Source organism: Glossina fuscipes, unplaced genomic scaffold (assembly GCF_014805625.2).
Source record: "Glossina fuscipes isolate IAEA_lab_2018 unplaced genomic scaffold, Yale_Gfus_2 0, whole genome shotgun sequence".
Lineage (NCBI taxonomy): Eukaryota > Metazoa > Arthropoda > Insecta > Diptera > Glossinidae > Glossina > Glossina fuscipes.
The window spans coordinates 2,356,967-2,376,046 of NW_023998414.1; the positions used below are offsets into that span (position 1 = coordinate 2,356,967).

The following is a 19,080-nucleotide window of genomic DNA, read 5'->3' on the forward strand; positions in this document are numbered from 1 at the left end:
ATACAGAAAAAAAAAAAAAACAAGTAAAAAAAGTTATATTCAGCGGGGATCAGATCTCGCATACCCACCACTATGCTTTTCGGCATTCTACACTTCAAGTCCTTTTATTTGATACTCAAGAAAAAATTAATCGCGATAACTGTCACTCACTTGTAACTTGTAATTTGTGGACACAGCCGATTGATTCCATTTTTGGTCCTAAGAGAGTAGAGTGTTTCTTGAAGTAAAGGTGGAAAGGTGCAGTTTTCTAACTTGCATAATTTTCGAATAACGCATGAAAATCGAAAAATTTTTGTTTAAAAAAACCAAGTTGCGTTTAGTTTACGCTTCACCTGAGCGCTCCTGCTCCGGCCAATTTGACCCGTTTTCATACCAAGCTGCGTGCAGAAACTTTAAATAATTCTATCAAATTTAAAGTTGATATCTTCATTTTCGCGTCTAGGAAAGTGACAACAACACACACCACGCAAACGGACAGACATGGCTAAATCGACTCAGGATATTATGCTGATAAAGAATATATATACTTTATAAAGTCTCTGAAGCTTTCTTTTGGGTGTTACATACATAACATAATGTAACAAAAGAAAAGCATGGCATCTAGACCAGAAAGTTAAGCGGGAGAAGCAGAAAGATTTAAATAAATAAATGTCTTGACTCAAAATCATAACAATATAAAATCTTCAGATGTTCGAAGTTGTATGCTTTCTCATGCGTATTATCGCGTCTTACAAAGAGAACGACGAATTTGCTGCACTTTTATTCTTCTTAATGTTTTATGCTCGCTAGAATCTGTATCGACTACATTTTATATTATATAATTTAATTTAAAAAATTTCGAATTTCTAATTAAGAAGTAAGTGAGGAAGATGGTGTAAATCAAGTAACCTTAAAATATGAAAAGCAGGCATGCGCCAAGGGATAATCATTATTATAAGAATTATAATCTGAAATCGTTTCAAATTGTGCTTCCAAGCATAAGAAGGAAATCTGCATTATCGTAAAATCCGACAGTGCAAAAATTCGCATTAGGATATGCACGAGGAAACTAAAAATACATTTAGACAAAAAAAAAAAAAAAAATTGGAAAAAATATGTAAATTATTTACACGTTTTTTTTTTTTCTTCTTTTTTTTAGATACAAATTCTACTGAATACCTGAGCAATCATATAATCTACACGAACGATGAGGCGTCAATTTAGTTATGACTATCGTCAAAGTTATTCTAGACATGTGCGTAAAAATATCTAACGCTTATTATCAAAATTTAAAATATTTTCATATATATATCGGAATTGTGAAAGTTCCCTTGTAGACTTTTAATAGTTTTGACACCTTTAAAAACTATGAAATTTTGACCATTCTTGCAAAATCTTTTTCTAACCTAATTTTAGTCCCGAGTCTCGTTTGCAATCATTATCATGCCCAATTGTTATTCGGGTCCTAAAGGCAATCTCTCTCTCTCTCTCTCTCTCTCTGTTATATACACTCAAATTACATACTGATCGAGTGTCAAGTGTCCATTCCTGTGAAAATTGGCGTTTTTCCCTTGTGTTAAACGATCATTGCACAAAAATTGAGAAAGGTATCTGGTAGGCAATCATAGAGATACGAATTGATTGTTCTAACGAAACTGATCCATTGTCATCTTTTTGTTTCTGTTCCCTCATTGCCTCTCTACATTATACTTACACTACATTATTTTTTAGTTTAGACTCAATCTTAGAAGTCTCCTGGTTTCTTAGCTCGTTGTAAAGTCAAATGAATTACTAACATGTCAGTTTGGTAGTAGCGCTTTGGACCTAATTGCGTGATTTGTAAATAGTGGTTCGAAAATAATTGCGAATAGCACTGCCATGATAAAAAGCAAACAAATGCTCCATAAATTCCTCCACGAAGAGCAGTGGAGCATTTTATGCAAACTATGAATTTGGAAAAATATTTAAACATTGTATTCATAAGTTCGGTATTTGTGTGTAATGTGTATGAAAGTCTTAATTGGCAATATATCGATTAGCGTTACTGCAAATATTAAACTATTCGGAAAACAGGTACAAAACATTGCAGAAAATTAATGTATTATAGGATTATTGGAAAATCTACTATATACAGACATCGATGCGAATAATTCAAATAATAAGATTAGCTTAAAAAGAGATATCTACTTTATTTAAAAAAAAAAAAGAAAAAAGAAGTACACTTTAGTTCCTTCTCTCTTTCGTTGAATTTTACAAGCAAAATATATACGATTTCTCCTTTTTAATAATCATTAATGCGACCAATTTTTAAACGTTCCTTTCTAATCTCTGTACGCAACCACGACGGTATATTACGTAGCGGCTGAGCATTGGGATAACGTAACGGTGGCTCGGGACCGTCAAATGGATGTGTTTTGGCCAACTTACGTTCCAAAAACTCTTTGTTCACTTGCTTAATATCACGATAACGATCCATATATGTGTTAAAGGGTCGCTTTAAAGGAAATTGTTTTTGATCTGCCATATATATATCAGGAAAATCATATTCATAAATAGGTTCTTTCATATCTGTACACAAAATAAAATAAAAAAACAAAAAAAAAAAAAAAAAAAGAGGTTTTTGTAATCCGTCTGTCTTTTGTTGACAGCAAATGCAAACTTCGAACTTACTTAAAACTTCATGATAAAACTTCGTTAGAGAATTATCGTAATCGGTTTGGTAGAAAGCTAATCCAGCTGGTGTTATTTCATCTTGATATTGACGATAGAAGTCTAAAGTTTTAAACGTGCGTTTCTCTAAGTGATTATTAGACATTTTGTCCATTTTAAAACTATTGAAATCAATTTTTTTCTTCTGCTTATACAAAACAAATACAAAGCGTTGAAAGCCGATGCCTTTAGGAGGAAAAGGTTGTAAATAATCAATCAATACTTCACCTTTAGATACCTCGCCGTTAGGTATATTAGCTCTAAAGTAATGAAAGAACATTATATGCATCTACGAAATGCAGGCAATATGCTTACATGAACCAATGAACAATTTCTTTGTTTTGAGCAGCGGGATAACTGTCTGGATTTGTAGCCAGAAGACACCATAAATTCTCACTACTGGTAGGTTTTCCCGTAATCGGATCCGTTTTCCCGTCAAACTGAACTGAAGGCATTTTGCGGGCTTCCAAAGGTTTAATAACATTACCGTTATAGACGGGAATGTTAATGCCATTGTCAAGTTGATACTAAAATACGAATAAATCTAAATACTTGATACTATTTCAAGTTATTCTTAATAAGCGCACTTGTATGTCCAAATTAACACGTGGTATAAAATAAGCCAAATCAAAGAGATCTTTGTAAACGCCATAATGATCGGCTATAATGCGTACATCGTAAGCACGATTAAGTTGCACATATTCTTTGGAAACATCATCCAAATTTATTAACACTGAAACCGGTCGGAAAAGAATTTATTGGTTAATTAAATCGAGAAAAAAACATCCTTACGTGTGTGATTGCGTGCCTTTTTTTCCAATTCCACGCTTTTCCTTTGCACCTTTAGATGCTGCATTCTTTCCTGGCGGTGCGACTTTGGAGCTCTCAATTTTGGGAACCCAATATCAACACGAGCTGTTAGTTCCGCATCCTGTGGATTCTCTTCTACATCAATAATAAGGTTTGGTTACAGACCAAAATCTTCCCCGTTAACTGCTACACATATTATTATTATACCTCGTAGACGTTGCTCTAACGTTCTGGCCACTCCAGGCCTTTTTCCCCTTATGGTATGACCGTTACGTATAATTGACAATAGCGGAGTTATTCCATTTATACTACGCTGTAATTGCGATTTAATTATGTAGCTACTAAATGCCATTTAACCGAATTTAATTTTTTAATTTATTCAAACTTGAAAACAGTGCAAATCTAATCTAAGCCTAACCTCAAGATTTTAAGTCGACTAATGCAAAAACAGCTGTTAAAATAATTCACAATTCACAATTAATATTACATGAATGAACTCGTTCACAATCACGAACTGAGCTGCATGGAAAACCTACTTGTAGGGTAATCAAGGATCTTAAAGCTAACTTTTGTTTGCGTACAAGACGATAGTTGATAAACGTTTTCGTTGCAATCACGTAAGTGTTTTTTGTCATATTCGTTGCTATCATTCATTTCTAACTAAACAAACTGATGAGCTCTTGCGCGTTAAAGATATATTAATTGCGAATGTTAACTGCTATGAAATTTCCGAAGATTTTTCTTGCGACGCGAAAACGTTATCTATTTATAATCAAAATCGCCCCTTTTTTTTGGTTTCTTCTGTTTAAAAGCCATTACTACTTCACTTTAATTCATTTCGTTAAAAATTTTACTAAATTTGTAATTTAATTACGTTTGTACAAACGAACGTCAAATATGCTCCTTATTTTCCCATAATTTTTTTCAATCAAACGGCTTTCAAGTTACGCCTTCCAGATGAGAACTAGTTTACTAAAAGTTTCATAATCAGTTAAATTTTTGCGTTATATTTATTTGTAGCTGTCAAAATACAAAAAAACAACAATTGGATCTTTTTTTTTTTGATAAATTAACAGACAGACCAAGTATTGATGGAGTAGTAACTCGATTTTAGCTCAACGGGATGCGTGAGTTTCGCAAAGGAAAAAATGTATTTTGACTAATCGTAGACACAGAGAGAATATAGTTGCAATGTGCCGAACGTCGACGCTTGAACCACTTACTCTAACGAGAAAATTTGGAAACACGTTTTGCATAAAATATTTAAAATTTTAAAAATATAGAAAGGGGATATTTTTTACTTAATCCGCAGAAAAAAATTTTTTTTGCGCGCTAAAAAGGAGAAGACACTTAAGATGTGTCATTATTTCTTGAAATTATGTAAATACATTTGTCCGCCGAATATATGTGTCCGTTTTAAATTTTTTGTACACGAGCCGTACATAAAGCTGTATTTTGAAAAAGTGGTTAAATGAAAAAAATTCAAAAAATAATCCTCTTTATTGCAACAAAGACTATTTTTTAGTATTTTATAATAAACCATTTACTAAATTATCTTTAGTTGTGATCGAATCTTTTATACCCATCATCGTTATCCTAAAAAAGACAAAAACAGTAACAGAACTAGATTTTCATGCTCCATAATATGGAGCGGGCGGAGTTCATTTTTTCTATTTTTAAAAGTTTTTGTCGCGCAGTTGTATGGGCGTTGTGGGTGTGCACTATGGAAAGTGTTAGGTCCCTAAATAAATTTGAAAGCGATATACTCATTTTCGCTAACGGGAGAATGTTTACAGAAGTGGTCGACCGATCCGAAACATTTTGGACCACGGACAGATGGACAGACAGGCTTAGATCAATTCAGATTATGATTTTGAATCGATCGGTATAATAAAAGGTGAGATGTGAGTTACATATGTTTGCGTTAATTTAATATACTCTGTAGCATAAGTGGCGTAGGGTATAAAAAAAACATTCAATGAAGGGCAAGGCTCATAAAAGTGCCGATTCTCTTTGTCTTTTAGTTTTTGAAGAAGACATATTATTATTATTATTATTAATTTCGCCAGAGAAATAAATTCTAAGACTAAACTCTTAAAAGCACTAGCATCTAAGGCTATCGGCCTTGAAGAAGACATAATTAATCAACTTTTGTCCAAACCGGGCATTTACCGTTATTTAACTTGTACTCAATAAGTAACATACATAACTTGGCTGCAAAAGTTGCGGAAAAATGCAGTAAACAAGCAACGAAATTTCAATATTCTTATTATGTCTACGCACTTTTCCATTTTTAAAGGACTGAACAAACGATAGGTCAAAGGATAAGCGGATTTAGTTATGCCTGTTTATCCTTCTTTGCATCAATTTGTCGATTAGTTATTTAAACATTCCCAACTCATAATCGAAATGGAAGCCTGAATCACTTTAATATCTATGGTATAAATAAGTTAATATATTTCTATGATCACTTATTAAGTATAAGCTAATGTTGAAATGTAATTTTTTTCATCTAAATGTAAATATATAAAAATAAAATAATACAGTCATAGTTATGATTAAATTGATTCATAATTTCGCTCTGATTCAGAGCCCAATACTCTTTATAGGGTCTCCGGTGCGTTAATGTATTTCTAAGTGAAATGATAAAACATTTATTACACTTACGATGTATCTACAGTACACGCTACTCACAGCATGTATATATATATATATTGCTTTTTTTTTTTTAATTGCGGGTCCGTGAATAGGTAAGTCAATGGTAAGGACAGTTTGAAAATGCCTGTGTGAGTGCATATTTGCAGTAAATCTATGGTCGGCACACGTTAGGATATATAGGTTATTAGGAGCAATATTGTCAAATATTGATGTGTTTGGATGAGTGTAATATTCAACATCACTTGTGGGCTTGAATTAGGTAAACTTAATGGCATACTCAAGTAATAATTGCAAGTAATGGATATGGATATCGAAAAATGGCGTCTAGAAGAAATATGATAGTTTTTTTGGTTTTTTTTTGAATGTTGTTGTTTTCGAACGAAAAGTGGAAGAAATTTAAGACTGATTGACGCCATATGCAGTAAACTGAACTCACCACCAGCTTTTCTGTATATTGACATAGATACTTAACGACATACGAATTAAGTTTTAAATAAACTATTTTCCAATTATACCATAAATGGATAAATAACAAAAAACATATTCAAAATTCGTATAATGAAGGGTATGTCAGAATGAGTAAAGACTTAATTAACTTTCCTTCAATAAAAACTATTTTTATACCCTACACCACTTGTGATAGAATAGTTGAAGATGGATTCATCTTTTTCATTGTACGCGATCGATCCAGAATCATAATCTGAATTGATCTAAGTCTGTCTGTCCGTCTGTCCATGTCAATTTGTGTCCAAGCTACAATTTGTAATTTTTGAGATATTTTGATGAAATTTGGTATAGTGACCCAAGAACGAGCGTTATTGAAAATGGTTCGGATCAATCCATTTTCTCGACCGTTCTCTATATAACGCCCTATTGTGAAAAGTCGTTATTTGGCAGAAAATTGCAAAATTTTCAAAATTTCTCTGCAAAAATGGCTAAGCAGTAAATTTTCATCATATTAAATTGGAATGAAAACTTTGGACCGGCCAAAGCAATTTTTAAATCCCCTCTCATATACTGAAAACTGAAGTTTAAGCGACAAACAGGTATACATATATATATATATATATATATATATAAATGTAATGCTTGATGAAGAAAATTATATTATAATAGTAATTTAAGTCAATTTAGATCATTTCGGCCTACTTATCCCAATAAGGATTTTCCGCGAAACTTGATACTTTGTAGAGCAGAGTTTTAATACATAGCGATCGAAATCGACCGATAATGTCATAGTAATTTCATACAAAAATGAACTTTTCAAAATTTGACCATCTACGCGTATGCTTGGATCCTGCCCAATGCAAGGATTAAACTTATGCTACATTAGGTTGCGTTTTGGGCCTGCTTTCTCAGAAATAGGCACATGAGAAATATGCCTTTACATAAAAACAAGGTATAAGTTTTGTGTTCTGCAATAAGCATAAAAATTGCGTTAGATAATACGGTGTAGGGTATTTAAATGTCGGCCTTGCCCGTCTACAATGTTTTTACTTGTTCTTTTTTTTTAATAACAAATATTTTTGCTTAAAATTCAGCAAAAAAGCAAAACCCTTATAGACTTTCTGGCATTTTATAAAATCAAAATTTCAATTTTCTATATCTCGTCGCACCGTCTACAAGTTTTTGTTTGCTTTCTTGGCGCTTCACCTATTAAGGCACCTGTTTAGCACAACAAAAGGTTGCACTAAATGGGATACGGTCATCATAAATATACTCATAACTACTACTATCTGTAAGATGATTTCAAAATGTTTGTGGATTAAAATATGGGTATGGATATGGATTTACAATTCAATTACAGTTTCAATTATCAATCGAATGACGCGGAAATATTTGTCTTTCAACAAGATGGATGATATGAATCAATCAATTATTTTAAAATGTTTTTATGGCTTATGCAGCAACGTATGGCTTGCAGTAAGTGTGGTCTATGTCTGCAAAGAAAGTAATGCCATTTTTCTGTCATTACGTCATTATGGGTTATGAAAATGCATATGCAGTCGATTGAGTGATTGGTATGATAACTTTTTCAAATACTTTGCAAACGCATTTAACCTCAATACCACTATTGTTTAATAAAGTAAAATATAAATTTATTATATTTATCGTAATAATAATAAACAAGTAAGAATATTATATATCGGGTCGGGCAAGACCGACCATTCAATGCCTTTCAAGGTTCAAGATTTTTTTTGATTTGTGATTCGGAGCCGCTGGTTAAGCTCGATGCTTACTTTTCTCCGATTCTCCGATGTTTTATTCGCAAAAAGCGAAAAGATTCCTTTCACATTTCGAACGATTTGAGGGCAACTGTCCTTTACGATACAAAATAATCGATTTTGTGACGGACAATGATCATTTCATTTGTTTTGAAATTGAAAGCTTACTAAAGTGCATAAGCACTAGGCAAACTAGGCATTCGATCCTATCGACTTTTCAATCAATCAACAGAATTAATGAAGTTTTATAATTCATATGACATGATGATGACATGGCATGACATTGTTTGATGTTTATTCAATTTCTTGCATTTCAAAATAATATCTCACTACCAGGTTGCCTTAATTTGTTGCTTATCTATGAATGAGATAAAAAAAAATAATAAAAAAAATTTACCTCAAATCTTCAATTATTTCATAGGAAAAAGTTTTAGAAAATTTACCAAATAAGAATATTATATGTATCTTTAATTGCGTGCTAGTCGGCGAATTTTTCAATTGATTTAGGGTTGCTCGACAAAGCGCGTGCCAGCTTTTTCTCTTTTTTAAATAACCAAATATGGAGAGTTTAATGCAATTGTTGCGATAATAACAAGTAAGTAAATAAATCTTTTTTGTTTTTTTTTTTTTTTCTTAACCAATTTTCAACACATAAATAGACATTTTTAGAGTTATTCGACAATTTTAAAGGTGGTATTAAAATTAAACGCTGCCACGCCATATACACATGCATGTATGTACGTACATTTGTTTAATTGCTAGTGTTAACTAAAAATAGTAAACAAAAAAAAAAAAAAAAAAAACACTTTTAAAAAAGCACAAAATCGCAGACACACGCACACACTTAGGCATGTTTTTGTTCATTAGCTTGTATCAAAAAAACTATCGAATTGCATTTGTAAACAAACTGAACGTGCGGTATATATTAACGTTAGATATTAGTTCAAAAATGGTAAATATGGGTTGTCAATACATGGAGACAACAACAACAACAACAACAACGACAACAACAACGACAACAACAATAATAATAAAATTATAATGAAAAAAGTAATAAAAGTAAATTCGATCGGTACCGAATCTTTATATCCATTAACGTTTAACCCAGAAAAAGATAAAAGAAGTAACAGAACAAAATTCTCATGCTCTATACTACGGAGTGGGCACAGCTGATTTCTTCTATTTTCAAAAGTAAAAGATTTTACCGTATAGGCACGTGGGCTTTGTAGACGTGTCCTTTGAAAAGTATTGGTCCAAATTCCAAATTTTTTTGCAAATTTTTACGCGATATCTTCAGTTTCGCTAACGGGAGAAACACTACAAAGCTGCCCAAAAAGACAGATGGGCAGACGAATATCCTTTAGATGCTTTCAAGACTTAAAAGTGGTCAAAAAATTTGTATACTTGGGTCTTGGTCTTGGAAAAATAATTTCAATTTTAATAAACTATAATAATATTGGATAGACGTAGTCAATTTTTTCCAATTTTTTGTGCATAGATGTTATAGCATCGGCTATAGTATATTGCGTTCAAATTTTTATACATTTATTTATTATAGTTTATGAGCATAAAGAGCATAAAAGAGCAGTGTTTCACTTTTTTTGTTGTTGAAAAGACAGAGATGTTCTCAGTTTAAATGGTGTTGTGGGCGTATTCTGGGCCCATTTTCAATACCAATCTGCTAAGTCTAAGAACTTGCAAAGTTTTTGCCATATTTGCAATCGATGAATGCCGCCAGTAGAATGTTTTCAACAGACGGACAATCGGACAGATGGACATATTTAAATCGATTCAGAACTTGATACTGATCAAGAATATATATATATATATATATATACTTTGTAGGGCCTCCGATGTTTCCTTCTGGCCGTTGCTAATGTTTTGACAAACTGGATATACCTCTCATCCTTCGGTGATGGATATAAAAAACGAATTATTATTATTTATATAGTAACAAAGTATTCATATTAATTTTATTTATTTTTCATTAACTATTTTTTTTTGTTCATTTATTGAAAATTTAGTTTCATTTTTATGAAATTTTAACATTTCAATAGAAATCGTATGATACGTGTGTGTTCGATTTCGTATTAAAATCAAATCTAATGCAAATAAACATTTAATTTGTTACACACACACAGATATATATACACACACACACATATATATATATGCAAGCATTCAATATTCATTACGAGATGCATGTGAATTTTTTAATATGTTTATGATACGCAGGAATTGGTTGTCAAAACCACGTAATATATATATACATACAATATATACATGTCTGTCCGACAGTCTATTGCAATCAATGTTACAAAACAAGCAAACAACCAATAAGACAAAACTTTGTTTAGGCTATAAGATATAATCTTAGCGATAAATCAACTAAATGAATAAATGAATGAATGAATGAATGAATGAATGAATATGCTTAAAATGGGCAGTAAACTCCAGACAAATAACATAAAATATCGATATACGACTGTTAAGGGCTTAAGATAGACCCATCTTTTATTATACCGATCGATTCAAAATCTTCATCTAAATTGATCTAAGTCCGTCTGTCCGTCTGTCTATGTAAATTTGTGTTCAAGCTACAGGTTACAATTTTTGAGATATGTTGATGAAATTTGGCATAGTGACGTGTGTTGACCCAAGGATGAAGGTTATTAAAAATGGTTCGGATTGGTCCACTTTTTCGATTACTCGCTATATAACGCCGTATGCTGAAAAGGCGTTTTATGAAAAAAAAATGTGCAATTTTCAAAATTTCTCATTAAAAGTGACTAAGTGGTTCGGCATTCTAAATCGGTATAAAAACTTTGAATCGGCTGGGGTAATTTTTGACGACAAAAAGGTATGAATTTCAATACTTCATAGTGAAAGGTATATCATAGCAGTATTTTAACTGCAACAAAATTAACTGTACCCAAATTTGGACCATGGCGGCCTACTTACTCTCTATTAAGGATTTAAGCGAAAATTAATCCTTTGTAGAGCAAAAAAGTTTTAATATGTGGTGATGAAAATGGACCCAGAATAGTAATTTTATACAAAAATAAGAATTGTGTTAGACAATGTGGCGTAGGGTGGTTAAAGCTCGGCCTTGCCCGAATACAAATAAAGGAACTTGGCGAGTGTAGAATGCGAAAAGCGTAGTGACGAGTATGCGAGATACGACTCGTGCCGATTATAACTTTCTTACTTGTTTAAGATAGCGTAGAATCAAATTTTATCAGTGGAAGATTAAGAAAAATTTTTTCTATAAGGTAACTAAGGCCTTATTTTAACACCGTTGACTACATGAGAGTCCTGTCGCTATAGTGAAGATTGAATCAAGCACAAATCAATCCTGCTGAATCTAACATAGGCAACTGTCAATTTAAATCAGAAGCCGACCTCAGTATACCATCAATCGTGGATATGTAAATAGACATTTGAAAAGTGTAGTCATCGTTATTACCTGATATTAAATTCAGGCATCTTACCTGAGATAATATATATGAAAGCATGAATGAATGAATGAATGAATGATGAAAACCATTAAATATGATACAATTAAGTTAAATCGATTTGACTTCATTCGCTCAAGTAAAAGATTTTTTGGTTTTTCTATCAATTTTAACAATACAATGATTATGTAATCAAATATTTTCGAAATATTTAAAATGAAAACATAAAAATTGACAAGCGTTGCAAGGGCTTTTTTGGTTTTGTGCGTGTGCGTATGCGTGTGTGTGCGCTATTCTTTAATGGACTTAATGTCAGCGCACTGGCAACTGGATGCAGTATGATGGACTCGAAGCCATCCAGCGGAACCGCTCTCGCACCATCTCGATATGATTCTCTTGCAAAAAGCCGAAGCATTTCTTCTATCTTTTGGTGTCCATTAACATGACCGCTAACAGATTACCTCATGTAATATCTTATTCCAGAGATCTGAAAAGCTTGTTCGCATTCGGTATCTACTCGTAACATAAAATGGCACAAATAACTCAAGAAATTTCGATGACTAATGTAAATTTGGATTCAAGGAAAATAACTTGTCAGCGTTGCCTCCCCACTCATCGTTCTACGTATGGAATGAGGATGTAGATCCATCTTCTTTTTGAGTCGTTTTCCTGGATAGCAGCGGTCAGTCTGCGAACGTTGCTGTAATTTTCTTCGTCAGTTGTTCTTTTCTTTTTGCCGCCATGGATACATAGCCTCTTCTTTAATGGCTCCTGCCAAGACCACTGCCGCTGCCGTTCAAACTGTACGTTAGGACGATATCACTGTCAACGTGCACAGCCTTTGAATTGCTTCCAGTGCACGCAGTAGACGTTTACTTTGCAATACTCTTTTTGCCTAAATCGGTGCGGCATACATCACTTGCGCCTAGCCTGTGCTGCATATAAGTTTTCAGCTCGCCCGTTTCGGCCCGTTCACAGTTGACATAATTTTGGGCGAAGTGGTTGCGGTCGACAATGCTTTACCGAAAACCTCCTTGACGTGTTCCAAGGCAAGTTTCAGTTTGGAGTTATATAGCCAACTATTTATTTGGCTTAAATTATCGTTGGTTACAATCTCCATTTGTGGGCTCGACGCTTGCTGCACGGTTAGGGCATTGTCATGCTGCGTATTGAGTAGGCAAACATACATGGGATTCCACAGGAAGGGACCTAGAATGGACTCCTGCCGTGCCCTTGCAGTAATCGTGTGTTCTCTTATGCCGTCCTTTGTATTAGCTGCCTACAATTTGAATCAGGTACGAAGAAATCCTTAGCTTGTTTAAACTAAGCGCAAAATCCCTTTGCGTCTTTGGCTTTTTGCGCTGCTGGGATCACTTTATCCAAGGGGATAGATAGATCTAAAAGAAGACAAACTATCGAAGGGCTAACCGGACTTTTGTAGCAAGGCCGGAAGCTGTCATTTTCACAGCGTTGGAAAGATGCCGATTCTGAGGCACAAGTTATATGCCTTACCGAGTAAATGCGGCGAACTAGTTTTATTATTTGGTTTGGTATTTTACCATGGGTCACGGCGCTTTTTTCTTTTTCAACATGCTTGACATTTTGCCCGGATTTTTTCCGCTGTAGCTATATCTCCTAATACGTACGTGTCTGTGTGCATGTGATAATTAAAGAAAGGAATATAAGTTCAAGCGTATGATAGAGGTTAAAGTTCCTTTAATTTCTTTTTCGATATAAAAAAATGACCGTTAAAGTTCATGCCGTACAAAGGGGTGTTGTCAAGTGCATTGAAAAAATGTTCTCCATTCGTGCATATGAGAACACACTTAAATGTATTACTATTTCTTATATATATATATATATATATATGCATATATGTATGTATACATTGAAACATTTTTGCACAAATTTCCATAAAAGGACATGAAATGCATGGCTCACATGGTGAAAATCAATAATACGAGATTTTTGCTTACACATATTTTGCCGGCAAATAAAACTGCGATAAAAATCTAATATATGACTGCAGGTGGTTTAGGGACATACACACACGCACGCACGCACGCATGCATCCCCCATTAATAAGGGCAAAAACACAATGAGGGTTGAGTCTCTCTTTGTCTCTCTCTCTCTCTCTCTCTCTCTCGCTTTCTTTCTTTCTTTCTTTCTTTCTCTCTCTCTCACCGCCTGTCTCTCTTTTAGCAAGTGTTGAGCAAAAAAAAAAGGGTATTTATCTATTATATTGCAAAGCGCGCATATTCTATAGCTAGGAAGTAGATAACAAAAACGCAACGTTGCCAAATTTTTGCCGAAAGAGAAGCAATTCAGTCGTCCTTTAAAATTCAATTTAATTTCGCTCTTATCTCTCTATGGTGATATAGATACTCCTAAAATACATCTATATATATATATGTATATATATAAATGTACTTTTATAATAAAAGCGCCGATATATGTATATGTGCTACGAACAAATCAAACAGGGAGCGGCGCTGGTTTCTCTATTGCTTCTCTTCTTTTTTTGTATTTTTCATTTTTCTTTCATTTATTTTCTAGACAATCAATCACATATACTCAAGTGTTTTCTGCCCATTTACCATCATTATTTTATATAGTACTCTGTCTTTATATTTCCTTTTTGTTAAAAATTTCACTTTTTATATACGATTTGTTTTTTTTTTTTTTTCTTGTTTTGTTTTGTTGCTTGCTATATATATATATATATACATAGAGGAATCCGTGACTTTACCAACAACAGTCTGGATGTTAAGTAAACATGCGCTATGGTCTTCTTGCTTATCCTGACTCTTTTATTTAGAACACACACATACATACATTTAGGCATAAAGATATTTAGTTTATTTATTTATTTTAAAGTATAAAGCCGCACCCTGCAAAAGTTATATATATATATATATAGGGGTGGCATAAATGGATATATTGAATTTAGAAAATGTCATAGCACTCGCCAATACTTTTACTGCCGCCGTTACTTACCGTAGTGCTATACCATACCAATATAATATATCAATTTCCGATGAATAGCACAAAACGTATATTAGATATGCAAGGCAGAGATGTGCATTTTAAAGTACATTTGTATATACACTCGATCTGTTAAAATATCGGAATCGATACTGTTCTACTTTCTCCATCTCTCTGCTAAGATGTAGTATACAATTTTCAAACTTAATAAAGAAGAGCAGAATTTTTGAAATATTTTTCAAGTTTAATAATTTACTTAAGGTGTAGTATTTTATCAAGGCATCATCGAACGTGATCTTGGCAATTTTTTTTCTGCCGACCAACACGTGTCACGTGAAAGGAAATCAGCTCAATTAAAGCAAAAATAGTCAATTATTTCTTAAAGATTATGTAGAAATAAATGTAGTTCGTGCTAGACAAGGGCCGGTCATTAAATACGCTACTTCAGTTCGTCTAATACACTTATTCGTTAGTTTTAGTAATAATACAACAATACCTATAGGTTTCATCCAGAGGCATACTTTCTACGAAAGACGACTTTATGTTTTGCGAAATGGTAAAGACAACGGATATTAAAAAGAATATTTTTTTTAAGGTCCTTTCAAAAATTGTGAAAGCTTTGAAGTCGCGGTTAAGCTTACATTTACTCAAAATTTCGACCTGATAAAGCTTTGCGAGGAACTATTATTAAATGAATATAAAAAAGTTTTCAAAGATTAGGATTAGCATTATAGGCAAAACATTACTGTAACTTGCCGCCAATTTGCTTATAACATGTAGGTGATGTCCTCCGCACGAAGTACGAAATATTTAAGCCCAGAAATATATTTACGGGTAATGCAATCTTTTCGCACATATTTTCGATAGTTGACAGCATCAAAAAATAACCCGTTTTTGGAAAACTTGCAGTGATCTTATATCCTTAACTCCGCTTTGCTCTTAATCTTTGAAATCTTTTGTGTACTACAAATGAATGAATCGTAACGGTGCTGAGAGTAGCTGACAATGTTACCTAATGAACAAGTTCATCTTATTATAAATACTCCCGTGTTCAGAGGTGCTTTCCTTTATTTCTTATGGTGTTTTCAAACCGTAACAATGCCATCTAATCGTATTCGTCATTTCAATTCTACAATATTTCGAAGGGCCGTGCAGATGGTGCAGATGAAATGGCCACTTTGTACGATTTGTATATATAGAAATTTATATACCGGCATATTGCTCCCTTCCTTCCTTCCTGCTCTTCTTATTGTGAAAATTCTATATGATATTATTATGACGACTTTATCCAATTCTCTGTTATTACTGGCTTCGAAAGCAATTGCCAGTTATAGAGTATATTAATGTTTTTTAAATTAAAGAAAAGAACGTACATTTGAAAATAGGGGTGATATGACCACCCCTATCCTATTCTATCCCATCCTCAATTGCACTTAAATTATGTAAAATTAGAAAGCAACGAAGAACAATTTGAGAAAGTTTGCTTAAATATTAATCCCCGTAGATGTATTCGTAATAAAATATATATGTGAAGTTGTTTGCTTTTTCTTTTTTTCTTTTTTCTTTTGTTTATTTTCCCAATTAACGTGACTCATTCGTGTCGAATTTTGTTCGAATTGTTAGGGCAAGGATGAGAGGCAATTTCATTTCTACCCCGAAATCGATTTAATTCCCCTTTTCGTTTTTACACCCCCCACGTCTTTTGTTGCGAGATATATTTAGTTTGTGCATATGTATTAGAACACCTGAATGATTATAATATAGATCTATTTTTCATTATATCGATCTGTATTAAAATTATTTTCTGAATCGAAATAAAAACGCGTCTGTCCGTCTCTCTATCTGTCTGATGTATATATGTTTATGTATATTTTTGTAATCATTCGACAATTCGCAATTTTCGTTTTGACTCAAGGACGAAAGATGAAAATTTTTTTTGGATCAATCTATTTCTACTAGCCACTCTTCATATGATATTTTAATTTGAAAAAATCGTTTGATTAAAAAAAGTGCATATCTTTGCAAAATTTCTACACAATGGTCTAACTTATAATATCTTATGAAAACAAATTGCTTCTCTGCACTCATTTGATATGCGAATGAATTGCACTAAATTTGGAGCGAGCGGGTTTGGACAGCGCTCCGTATAAGGGCTCTGAAGAGGACTATGTCTTTACCGCGGAAACAATTGTTTTTTGGTATTTTTGCATGAAAATGAATGAATAATGGTGTTAGGCAAAGTGTTGTATGGGTATGTATTAGTTATGTATTAGTTGTCAGTGCCCGACTATGATATTTTTACTAATTATAAGCTTTTTGCTAATTTTGCGAATTTGAATGGTCCGTTAAAAGTCGAAAAATTTTCCGGAAAATACGTGACTTCAGATCAAGAGGTCTTGCATTTGCCTTGTATGGAAACAGTAGTACATAGCCGCATATACTTATAATTCTTCACAAAAATCTGCATCCATCTTGTGAAAAATTTTGGACACCCATTGCCAAAAATAAATACGTGAAATTTGCTCGAGTTATTATATTCTGCATGCGCGTTATAAAGATATTGAGAAAATAATTCAATTTTGATATTCTATGGTAATGGGTAGGCGTGATCCATTTTTTTTCCATTTTTCCACAGATGCTGCAGCATTATCCTTGAAATATGCTATCAAAATTTTGTACATTGATCTGCTATAATTTATGAGTAAAGAGCATAAAACCAGTTTTTCATTCTTTCTGAAAACAGAGGTTTTCTCGGTTTACGTGGTGTTGCGGGTGTGTTTTTCGAACGATTTGACCTATTTTCAATACCAAGCTGCTTGCAAGAACTTTCAAGGTTTCTGCCAAATTTGCAGTTGATACTTTCATTTTTGCGGCAAAGAGAACAGATTATACACCGACAGACGGACGGACGGACATACTTAAAAGAATTTGATGCTGGTTAAGAATCATACATACTTTGTGGGGTCTCTAATGCTTTCCAAGGCGCGTTGCAAGCGTCTTGAGAAAGTGAATATACCCTCTCATCCTTCGTTCATGGGTATAAACATAATTTAATCTCATCAACGAAATCTTCGTTTAATAAAATTTTCTGAATCGATTAACGCTTCGTGTGTTCAGCCTATAGATTCTAAATTTTCAAGATGTTTTGATGAAACTTGATACACTGACGAATTTTGGCACGCACAAGGAACACCAGTAATAACGATTTGGATCGGATCACTTTTTCGAACGCTTCTCATATCACGCCCTATATTAAAAAGGTCATTCTATGAACAATTGTATAAAGCGAAGTAGCGTAGCATATTTAATGATGTGTCGTTGTCCACGGTAATGCGTTCAGTTCTATTTCAAATTTCAAATCATTAACTAGGGACTTAGCTCGTCAATTTTGGATGATGATGAGAATTTAAAAAATGTTACGGAAGAACGGACAACTCAAGTTTCATTTTCTCAAGAATTTGTATGACGGGGCTACTGATGCATATTTCTTAAGTTTACAAAAGCAGGAGAAGGGTAAATTCTACGCGTATCTCTACACATCTATGTTTGGTGTCCGTAGCGAATTCTCTACTCTAAATAAAATTTCTACTATAATTAACAAAAAAAGAAAAAAAAATAAAAAATAAAACATGAAATATTTTCTACTCTAACATTTAAAATGTTAAGACAAATTAAAATTTATTTATACTCTTACGCTCTGTTTCGTCTGTTGTAGAAAATATTTTGAAAAACGAAAACACTTCAATTTATAATAAGGCGAGAAACATAATAAATATTTATGTAATTTAGCAACTAATGATTTCATTTCAAGAAAAATTGTTCAAAAATTAAAAAGTGTAAATTATTAGTTTTTAATTGAGTGAAAAATAACAAAAAAAAAATAAATAAATAAATAATTAAAAAAAAAAGAGTAATAAATAAAAACTTTATAGTTGGGCTATGTCGCCCGTTCAATACCACACAATATTTTGTCTAATATAATTCTTTATTTATTTTCGCGTTAAAAAATAGTGAAAAATTATACCTTATTGCCATATAAAGAAGAACTTTCTGTTAGAGCCCTTATAGGAGAGAGGAGGAATCTAAACGTTAATTGGCGCGGTCCAGATTTACCAAAATAATTTCCCTGTCAAACATGTATTTCCGTCATAAAATACGACAACCTTATTGGCCAAGAGAAAAAAAACTTTACACTTTATAGTAATCCCATCTAAAGCCCTAAAGGTGAGGAGTGGATTGAGAAAATGGACCCAAATGAT

At 33.0% G+C, this 19,080-nt stretch overlaps 1 protein-coding gene across 1 annotated transcript; it reads right to left on the bottom strand.

The window, feature by feature from the left end:
- Positions 1–2,128: 2,128 nt before the first annotated feature.
- Positions 2,129–3,972, bottom strand: LOC119638409 (39S ribosomal protein L38, mitochondrial). The gene is made up of 6 exons (XM_038035178.1): positions 3,706–3,972; positions 3,481–3,633; positions 3,276–3,421; positions 3,004–3,215; positions 2,650–2,948; positions 2,129–2,547 (listed from the first exon to the last, which is right to left on the bottom strand). Exons 1-6 carry the CDS (start codon positions 3,848–3,850, stop codon positions 2,261–2,263), a joined length of 1,242 nt encoding a protein of 413 aa, XP_037891106.1. The 5' UTR covers positions 3,851–3,972; the 3' UTR covers positions 2,129–2,260.
- Between the last annotated feature and the right edge of the window lie 15,108 nt (positions 3,973–19,080).

Excerpts from the sequence above, each read along its gene's own strand:
- LOC119638409 (XM_038035178.1), bottom strand. The coding sequence starts at position 3,850 with ATGGCATTTAGTAGCTACATAATTAAATCGCAATTACAGCGTAGTATA. Across the intron at positions 3,634-3,705 it reads GTTAGAGCAACGTCTACGAG|AAGAGAATCCACAGGATGCG; the intron begins GTATAATAATAA and ends TTATTGATGTAG. Across the intron at positions 3,216-3,275 it reads GTGTTAATTTGGACATACAA|TATCAACTTGACAATGGCAT; the intron begins GTGCGCTTATTA and ends TTCGTATTTTAG.